The sequence below is a fragment of the Sesamum indicum genome, linkage group LG6, assembly GCF_026168435.1.
Source record: "Sesamum indicum cultivar Baizhima isolate 11 linkage group LG6, ASM2616843v1, whole genome shotgun sequence".
NCBI classification, from domain to species: domain Eukaryota; kingdom Viridiplantae; phylum Streptophyta; class Magnoliopsida; order Lamiales; family Pedaliaceae; genus Sesamum; species Sesamum indicum.
Window position 1 is genome coordinate 14,604,112 of NC_142662.1, and position 11,004 is coordinate 14,615,115.

General features: G+C 36.5%; 1 protein-coding gene across 1 annotated transcript; it reads right to left on the bottom strand.

The window, feature by feature from the left end:
* Positions 1-5,041: 5,041 nt before the first annotated feature.
* LOC105164492 (protein TIC 214) lies at positions 5,042-10,699 on the bottom strand. The gene is given in 10 exon segments (XM_088881401.1): positions 5,042-6,012; positions 6,014-6,388; positions 6,390-6,454; positions 6,456-6,741; positions 6,743-7,011; positions 7,066-7,148; positions 7,185-7,253; positions 7,309-7,345; positions 7,468-7,666; positions 10,542-10,699. Coding segments are annotated over 10 exon segments (2,100 nt in total). The 3' UTR covers positions 5,042-5,453.
* Between the last annotated feature and the right edge of the window lie 305 nt (positions 10,700-11,004).

Sequence of the window (11,004 nt, forward strand, 5' to 3'; positions counted from 1 at the left end):
CACCAAGCCTTTATTGCAGCCTGTGCTACTGAATCAGCTACTTTATTTTTGGTACCAACGATCAAGAATTGTTTTCCCCTACTTGCCGCATCAAAAACCAAATCGTAGGCTTCGGATAAAAAATGAGTAGTTCTAGTAAGATTTGTAATATGAATACCTTTAGGCTTTGCAGAGATATAAGGTGCCATTTTAGGATTCCATTTCCTAGTACCATGGCCAAAATGAACTCCTGCCTCCAGCATCTCTTCCAAGTTGATGCTTTCTTTACTTTACCTTATTCATCTAGAGGTTTTTTACCATCTGTTGTGGAAACCTCTAGATGGAAGAAGATTCTCTTTGAAAAGTAGTTTTGTACCATCTGCTAGAGCTTGAAGAATTCCCAAAGGCCCGGCGTATTCGGGTCCAATACGTTGTTGTATCCCTGCAGATATTTCTCTTTCTAACCAAACAATTACTAGTACACCTAGTGTGATTCCTAATACAAGAGTCAAAATAGGGACAAACATCCATATGATCCCATAGACTTCTTTTAAGAATTCAAATCTGGAAAAAAGAATTGATAGCTTGTATTTCTGTTGTATCAATTACATTTCAACGATCAACTTCTCCCGTAATGATATCTATGCTACCTAATATCGTCATAATATCAGCCAATTTCATTCTTTTAACTAACTGAGGAAGAATTTGCAAGTTGATAAAACTCGGTGGGTGAATTTTCCATCTCCAAGGAAAAACACTCTGATCTCCTATCAGAAAAAGTCCCAATTCCCCTTTTGGTACTTCGACTCTTACATAAAGCTTGCTTGGACAATTCAAAAGTTGGAGAAGCTTTTTTACTAATAAATCGATATTCAAAATCATTCCATTCAGGGTCTTTTATTCTATCAAAGCGTCGGATTTCTAAATTCTCATAGGGTCCCCCTGGAATTCCTTCCAGAGCCTGTTGGATAATTTTTATGGATTCTGTCATTTCACTTATTCGTACTAAATACCGAGCTAATGAATCCCCTTCTTTTTGCCATTGGATCTCCCAATCAAATTCGGCGTAACACTCATAACGATCAACTTTACGAAGATCCCATTGTATTCCGGAAGCTCGTGGCATAGGTCCTGATAAACCCCAATTTAGTGATTCTTCTGCGCCAATAATGCCTACGCCTTCAACCCGTTCTAAAAAAATAGGATTCCGTGTAATAAGCTTTTGATATTCAGCAACCCCAGTTAAAAAATAATCGCAAAATTCCAAACATTTATCTATCCAACCATAAGGTAGATCAGCAGCGACTCCTCCGATACGAAAATAATTATGCATCATGCGCTTACCGGTAGCAGCTTCGAATAGGTCATATATCAATTCTCGTTCTCGAAAAATATAGAAGAAAGGGGTATGTGCCCCAATATCTGCCATAAAAGGGTCAAGCCATAACAAATGGGAAGCGATACGACTCAACTCCAACATAATAGCTCTGATATAGCTAGCCCTTTTAGGTACTTGAATATTGCCTAGCTGTTCGGGTCCATTTACGGTTATTGCTTCTGTGAACATAGTAGCTAAATAATCCCAATGCATTACATAAGTCAAATATTGTATAATTGTTCGATTTTCCGCAATTTTCTCCATCCCTCTATGTAAATAACCCAATATTGGTTCACAGTCAATAACATCTTCACCATCGAGAGTAACGATCAGTCGAAGAACACCATGCATTGATGGGTGGTGAGGGCCCATATTGACTATCATGAGGTCTTTTCTTGTAGTTGGTGCAATCATAAGTTTTTTCCCGAGTCATTCTTCCATGGATTGCTGAAAGTAAAAAGAAGTTCTTCAAAATTTAAAACGACTAAGTTCAAACGGTATCACGCTTTAAATTAACGAGTTTTTCTCTCTCGAATATCCAACTCACCAATTAATTCTTTATAGCGTCCTCTATTTTTTTTTTTGACAAATAGGCCAGTAGTCGTTGAAGTTTTCCCAAAATTTTTCGCAAACCTCTCTGAGATGAGGAGTCTTTTTTGTGTAATTCCAAATGTGAAGTAAGTCTCCTTATTTTAGTGGTGAAACTGAATACTTGAAATTCAACAGATCCTCTGTTTTCTTCGTTTTCTTTTTGAGAAATAACCGAATTGAATGAATTTTTTACCATAAAAAAATTCCCCCTTCCCCTTTTTACAGATATGGATTTTACCGATCAGTAATAATAATGCCATTAATTTGAATGTGGAATATTCTAATCCGAATTTCTTTATAGACTCCTAATTTTCTGAATTCAAATCAATCAATCCAATTTCAAGATAGAGATAGAAAAGGGTTGGTACATTTTCGCATTGAAGAATTTAGACCTAAAATTAAGAGGGTTCTGTTGATTCATTTAGAGGTCTAATTGAGACATTATTCATTTAATATTGGAGACTAGAATGAAATGTCAGACAAGACATGGGATCTATGTATTTCTTTGCTTTCATATACCCTATATATAATATAGGGTATAGGATAGATAGAAAAAGTGTATTATCCACGAATTTTCAATCGTGGATACATCTATATCCTTAACATACTGAAACGACTGCCATTACTGGTATCAAACCAATAACGATTCATACAAGCTAAATCTTCTAATCGAAAATTAGGCCAAAGAAAGAGCTTTAATTTCATTAATGGATTTTTCTCTCTATCAAGATGGCTATTGTCATGTGAAACTTGGCTGCTGTTTTTTACGTTCTTTCCATTCCAAAATACTGAATTTCTATCTACATCATTTCTATTCTTTGAATTGACACAAATTAGAATTCTCAATTTTCTACGATGTCTAAACGATAAAATATTTTCTGGAACAAGTAAATCAAAACGATTCTTAGAAAGATATCTTTGCTCTTGGTATTTTAGATTGGTTTGGTGCTTATTCTTATGAACCAACGAAATACCTATGGTTTGATACATAATAAATTGTCCATCTTTTTTTCCAAACAAACGAATGGGTTCTATAATCAATACTCCCTTTTTCATCAATTCTGTAAGAGTTAAATTCTTATGCATCAGCAGAAGCTGTAAACTCATTTCTTTCGTTTGAATCGAGGATAGAGTCATTTTTCTTGGATCTATCAGTCTAAGGAGGAAACAATATACCTTGATATTATCGATCATTCTTTCATTCAAAGTACCGTACCATCTCAATTGAAAAAGCAACAACTCTAGTTCTGCTTCCGCGATGCTTTTTTTCTTTTTTCCTTTTTTCAGGTCTGATTTTCTTGCATCATTTTCTTCAATATCTTTTTGTTGTGAGAGAGCGGGGCCAAGATTTCTTCCGCTTGTGGGTTCTTTTTCTTCTTGATTTCGCTGTTTTTTATTTGATGCTATAAAAAAACTTCCTTTTTCCTTTTCATTGATCTTTTTATTTTCACTACTATTTTGATTTTCAGTCTGATTCAAATTTAAAAGAAGTAATTTGCTTGGTATAAACCAGGGTTTCGTTTTATATGAATTATAAAGTAACATAAATTCTGGGAAGAACCAAAGTTCGAGATTCGAACTGGTACGCTTTAGAATTTTTTCATTCATTCCCATCCAATCCAAAAATCCTTTTTGGGAGTTTGGTGGATTGATTTCTGGAATCATAAGATAAAAAAGATCTTTTTTCGGAATTTTTTTAGAAATATTAGTACGAATTTGAGTATTTTGATTCCTATTGGGACCGATCGTGATCCAGGCCTCAATATCGACTTTTTTTCTAAGATGAAAATCAATAATTTTCCAGTCAAAATATTTTCTATCGGCCTTTTTTTTCATATATAGAATATCGACCTTTCCTTGAAACGGAGATCTATAAAAAAAGCATTCCGTTTTATTTTCATAATTAAGAAATTTATATGATAAAAGATCATATCTATAGTATTTTTGAAAATTTTCTTTGTGATTAGATAATGAATATCCTTTAAATTCTTTTTATTTTTTGGAATCAATTAATTGGTCTTTTTCATATGAATGCCATTTTCTTAAATTTTCCTTTTTAGCTTATACGACGCCGATGAACTCTATTTCGCCATTTTTCTGGTATTAATCTAGACCATCTGATCTCAGATAAATCATATTGATAATGTCCTCTTAACCAATTTTTCCATTGATTCATTTCATAACTCCGAAGTTTCTTATCCCCTAATTTCGAAAGAACCATTCCTTGTGTTTCAAAAAAATCCTTTATTTCAGGCTTAAGAAAAAAAGGGAGCCCTTGATATTGAAGAACAGATCTGAATTTATACGAGTTACTAACTTAGATTTGTGATAATTTGAAAAATACATATGCTTGGGACACGTAAGATAGGTCATAAAAAATATGTGAATTTCTTTTACTATTACTAATATTCTCAAGGGACTTTTTTATAGTCGAAATAAACGGAATTGGATTTTTCTTTTTTTTATTAATTCTTTCTTGGTTTCTTTCATTATTCTAAATCGATTTATCAATAATTTTTTGATTGTTGATTCAAGAAAAAGTTCTGTATTCATTCTGGGAATATTAATCATAGATAAAAATATATCTGTATATATTTTTTCAATGAAAAATTTTAAAAAAAGGGGTAGTTTAGAGATTAATCGAGCATTTCTTCTTTTTAATATTTGCCATTTTTCGAATCTTTTAGCATTATAACTTGTTTTGTTAGGACTAATATTATTTATTCTTAGAGTTACTTTTTTTTTTTCTCTTTTGTGATTCTTTCTATTTGATTTCGAATTGTACTTGTTCTATCAGTCAGATCCTTGATTTTTTTTTTTCTGTCAATAAAGAATTTGTCCAACTCGGAGATGCAATTTGACTAAATGATTCGTGAATCATCTTATTGCTGATTATGGAATCTTTTTCTTCTTTAATTTCACTCGATTCATATACTTCTACTTCCCTTAGTCGAAATAATAAAATTGGGATTTACTTTTGAAAGTTCTTTTATTATTTTTTTTATAAAAATAACACTTTTCATAACCCATTGTTTTGTTTCTTTTGAAACTTTTTCAAGTAATTTTTTTTTTCTTTGAGAACTATTAGAGCTCGAAAATACTTATTTTTTAATTTTCCAATTTTTTTTTGAGTTCCTTAAAAATGGGTTTAAAAAAGGAAGGTCGTTGTCGGGGCGACCCAAAAGGAACTTGAGCTTCCATTCCCCAAATTGTTAAAAAACAAAAATCATCTTTTTCTTTTTTCATTAGATCTTTCTGAGAGGATCGTTGTTTCGATTTGTGCCAAGGTTTCAGACATAAAGGAAATAAGATTTTTATCTGAATACCGTCTGTCAACCAATTTCTCGAAAATTCTGTTTCGGATAATGGAACACCATTATAGGTACATTTAACATGCATCTCTCTATTCAATTCCTGGAAATCCTCAGACCACTCAAGACGTTGAAATAGGAATATACGTTCAATATTTTTTGCAATTATCAATGAAGGGAATAGAATATATTTTCTAAAAATAGAGTGAGTTAGTAACATGCAACCTCTTATTCCTTGCGAAAATGGAAGAACGGTATCCCAGAACTCTGCTATCTCTATTCGCGCTTGCTCTTTTATTTTGTTCTTCTTTTCTTCCATTTTTTTCTTCTATTTTTGCTTGCTCTTCCATTTTTGCTTGCCTTTCTGTATACTCTACAATTTTGAATGCTTTTCCTTTCCCCAACCAATTTCTAAAAATTAGTTTAATCAACCCGGAGATATCAAAAGAAAAAAGATGCAATTTTTTTATTCTGTCCAAAAAAAGAGGGGAATGCGCATTTGTTTGAAACAATTTCCAAATAACTATTTTACGCCTTTGAGCCCGCATAGAACCTTTGATTATATCTCGCTCAAAGTTTGATTATTGTGAATAGCGTATCAAAGTCACCTCGTCTGTTTCATCGAGCGTATTAGTATCCGTAGTATTAGTATTAGTATTAGTATCAGTGTCCTGCTTGATATCAGTAAAAATTACTACCTGTTTGGCTTTTCTTGAATGAATTTCATGATCTACTGGTACGCCTTCTTGATGTTCCCGATTCTTGTTCTAATTCGGAAATTAATTTGTATGACCATCGAGGGACTTTTTTACTGATTTCTTTTATTCTAATCGATTTTGTGTTAATTTTTTCATCATTAGGATTTGTGGATTCTGATTCTCTAACAAATTTACTGATGAAAGTTAAGAAATCAACAATTTCTGTTGACAATGGTTTTTTATCAAATCTATTTACTTTCTCTTCAAATTCTTGGTAATCAGTATTCGGAAGAAGGATACCATGAATCCGATTTATCCCAAATTTCTCTATGAAATTTTCGATAAAAGTTTTTTTTAGAATTGAAGGCGAAATGTAGATTGTTCTCCGATATGATCCGTTCAAGAAAGGATCATAGCTTTTTGATAAGTATCTTTGTATAATTGTCATTACACAATCGAGTCCTTGTTTCGAGTATATTCAAAGAAATAGATTTTTTTGTCTAGAGCTTCAATTCGATTTAGAAACTCCTTGTTGAAATTTATTTCTTTTTGTTTGTTGATATAAACCCAAGGGTTGTAGAGTTCATTAGATGAAGCTTTTTCGAGTGTACGCGGGGATATCCTTCTTTTTATCATTTCAAAAAAAATTGATAAACTAGTGGGATATGTAAAAGAGATTCTTTCTTTTCCATCACTTTTGCATACGTCGAATAAATATTGTGACATTTCATTTTGGACAGCCTTGTCAAATTTATTATTTTTTATGTAGCGAAATGGTCGATGGACGCTTCCAATCGAAAAGAAGAGTCACAAGAGGTTTATCAAATATTTTGAATCTTGAATTGTCATGATTTTCATTGATATTCATCAGATAAGACTCTTGAGAAACGGGTCTATTTTTATAGCCTGTCTCTGTAAATCGAAAGTGGAATTCATCTTCCTTTCCATTGACTCGGATTTCTTCTGTTTCATCGATTTTGTTTGGATCGGCCTTTCCTTCTGATAAAAAGGAAGGATCTTTTTCGGTGGATCCCTCTTGTTCCTATTTAGTCCCCTTCATTTCGGAAGCTGTTTCTATTTCTACATCTCTTTCTTCCTCACTTTCCACCCTTTCTTCCTCACTTTCCATCCTTTATTCCATTTTTGAGGTTTCTTTCAGTTTCTTAGTAAGAATGGGTGACGGTATTCTGCCTAAATAGTAAACACAGGTAATAAATAAGAGAATACTAAAGATCCGAGCCATAGAATTTCTCAATTCTGATAGAAGGTACTTATTAGATCGAATGTACTTATTCGATCTAATAGATCGATTTTGCCGTATCCAGACTAATACCAATCCAAGCCATTTCATGAATAAAATGTGACCAATTAACCAACCAACAAAAGTACTTGTTACAAATAACATCTTGTTGTTGCATCGAAACATATAAATGTTGACTAATCTGGCTAACATTGAACTTGGTAAAATGAAATGGTTGAATAATTGAAAAATGAGATTATTCAGGAATACACATTGAATGCTGAAATTACGCATTGAATTTCTGGTAGTAGATCCATAATCAAAAAAGTGTTTGTGATTGTTCCAGAAGAAATGAAACAAAAGATATGGTAGAGCTAGGACAGTTATTGTATGAGGTCTACCCAATGCTAGATGCAGAGGCGCATAATAGATCGATATGAACATCATGAGTTGTCCCGTAATAAAATTACTTTACCTTATTCAAAATTCAAATGATGCTTTCTTTCAAAATTGACTATTTGTCCCTTCTGAATCAGATAGATTGATATCTGAAAGAGGTTGACAATAAGTTCTTTCAAAATTGACTATTTGTCCCTCCGTTAGAGGTATTCCAGAAATGTCTGCGATCGAGTAAATAGTTCTGCGAACGAATGGATCGTATCGACTTGGAAAATGGAAAGATTTGTACAAGTTATACGTTTCGTCACCACTTTGTGGAAAATCGTTAGGTATGAATATGTTAGATACCTGTGACTCGATTGGTGAAATAGTATCTCTCCCCCCAAAAGCATGTTTTTTTTTACCGATGCACAAAGAAAATATTTTGTTGCGAATGAAGAAGATATTGAGGAATTGTCCATACGTAAAATCATAATTATTGATACGGGCCTTTTCCACAGAAAAGGGGAATCTTGTGTTACAATAGAAGCAGAAGTGATGTGGATTATTCAAGAATCGAAGTCGATTTTCTTTGAAAAGTTTCCACTTCATGGATTGGATGCGTCTTTTTCAGTTCGCGTTCAGTTGGGTGCCTCCTTTTCAGTTGGCATGAAGGATTCATCTTTTTCAGATCGCAAACGATGAACGCATCTTTTTCAATTCGCGTTCAGTTGGGTGCCTCTTTTTCAATTGGCACGAAGGATGCGTCTTTTTCAGATCGCAAACGTTGAACGCGTCTTTTTCAGTTTGCGTTTAGTACTTTGTAGATTTTGATAGCAGATAAAGACAAAAGCACCAAATTGTATGCGGTTTTCAAACTAGCGTAATACGAACAGACAAATTGCACTCATAAAAATGTAAGCATAAAACTGTACGCAACTTTATAAATTGCTTCAGGGAAATTACAGTTTGTATAAGTTTCATCAGGCATTGACCTATGTAGCAATGACTATTTCTATCATACAAGGCGCGATCTTCCTAACCTTACACTTGGTGGCCTTTCACAGGCTCCGAAATTCGATCCTTTCATGGTCGACGGCCTTTCACAAGCACCAGAATTCGACCTCTTCGTGGTTGATGGTCTTTGGCAGGCACCAGGATGCGATCTCTTTGTTGATGGTCGTTCACAGGCACCAGGATGCGATCTCTTCGTTGATGGCCTTTCACAGGCACCAGGGTGCGATCTCTTCATTGATGGCCTTTCACAGGCACCAGGGTGCGATCTCTTCATTGATGGCCTTTCACAGGCACTAGGATGCAATCTCTACGTTGATAGCCTTTCACAGGCACCACAGTGCGAGCTCCTATGTTCAAGCGTAAAACTTCTTCAGATTCTGTATATTCCATGGGCGTGGCAGATCTCGTCCCTGTATATCCTGCAGCTTATATGTGCATTTCTTCCGGATCTCCACTACTTTATATGGTCCATCCCATGGTGGCTCTAACTTCCCCACATGCTTGGAAGCTTCCACCTTTTTCAGCACGAGATCTCCTACTTGAAGCTGGCGTGGTCAAATTCTGCGATCATGGCTCTTCATCATCAACCCTTTGTGGTGCAGGATTCGAGCGTACGCTGCATCTCTCTTTTCTTCGATCACAGTGAGATCGAAATTCCGCTCGTCCTGGTTGACTTCGGGATCATACTGTACGACCCTTTGGGACTCTTCTCCAATTTCTGCTGGGATTATAGCCTCTGTCCCGTACACCAAACAGAATGGGGTTTCACCTGTGGCAGATCATGGAGTTGTACGGTAAGCCCATAGAACCCCGGGCAACTTGTCGACCCATGACCCTTTATTTTCGAGGCGCGTCTTCAAATGCTGCAAGATCGTCCGGTTGGTCACTTTCTGTCCGTTCGCTTGCAGGTTCGCGACCGCCGTGAAATGCTGCGCGATCTTCAGTTTCTTACACCATTCTGTAATCTTTCTTCCCTGGAACTGGGTGCCATTGTCAGATATTAGTATTCTAGGTATCCCGAACCTGCAAATTATGTTCTTCCAGATAAAGTTAATGACTTCCTTCTCAGATATCTTGGCAACTGCCTCTGCTTCGACCCACTTGGAGAAGTATTCTACCGCCACAATGATGAATTTCTTCTGAGCTTGGGCGGGTGGAAAAGGTCCGACGATGTCAATCCCCCACTGGTCGAACGGACACGCTATTCTGATTGGTTCCATTGGGGTCGCAGGCTGCTGTATCAGGGACGCATACTTCTGGCAGCTTTCGCATTTCCTCACCAAGTCTTTCGAATCTTTGACTAATGTTGGCCAGAAATAACCCTGCCGTGTGATTTTTTAGGCCAGCGACCTTGCTCCTGAATGATTTCCGCAACTTCCCTCGTGGATCTCCCACATCACGTAGAGAGCTCTTTCCTCGTCTAGACATTTCAAGAGAGGCCCATCCACTGTTCGCTTGTAAAGTTGACCGTCTAGCAAGGTAAACTGGGTAGCTCGAAATTTGACCCTTTTCGCGGCAATGGGTCGATGGGTAGGGTACCATCCTCAAGATACTTCACAATTTCATCCTTCCACGACCCCATTTCTGAGACCACCTGCACCTCCACTCTGTTCGAAAGGGCTGATCGTTCGCGTACCAAGGCCATGATCTTGCTATCTCTTATTCCGTCCATTGCAGCTCCAAATTTGGATAAAGCGTCAGCCTTATCATTTTCAGCCCTAGGCACCTGCAAAATAGAACACTTCTCAAATTTGCCCATTAATCGCTGAACGATTTCCTTGTACAATGTCATCGTCCTCTCCCTGGTTTCGTACGTTCCTTCGATCTGTAGGGCGATCAACTGGGAATCTATAAAAACCTCCAGATCCCTAGCTCCCGCTTCGTGTGCGAGTTCTAAGCCCAGTATGAGTGCTTCATACTCCACTTCATTGTTAGTCACTGGGAAAGACAAGCGAGCTGCAACTTCGATCTCCACTCCCTTCGGCCCCTGAATTAATATACCTGCTCCTCCATTATTGGCATTGGAGGATCCATCTACATGTAGCATCCATTTCAAACAAGGATGTTCAGCAATTTCAGGTTCTTTCTGGTCACTGGACAACTCCATCACGAAATCCGCTAGCACCTACGCTTTCTGGGCCGTTCGAGGCTGATAGTCAATGTCGTACTGCCCCAATTCGACCACCCACTTGATCAATCTCCCGGAGGCTTCACGTCGCGACATCACGTGCTTGAGAGGGTGGTTTGTCAGCACCACAATTTTATGCGACTGAAAGTAAGGTCGCAGCTTCCGGGCCGTCACCACTAAAGCAAGAGCTAGCTTTTCCATCTCTGAATATCTGGACTCCGCACCCTGAAGCATCTTGCTGACATAGTAGATCGGGTTTTGGCTGTTTCCTTCATCTCTCACCA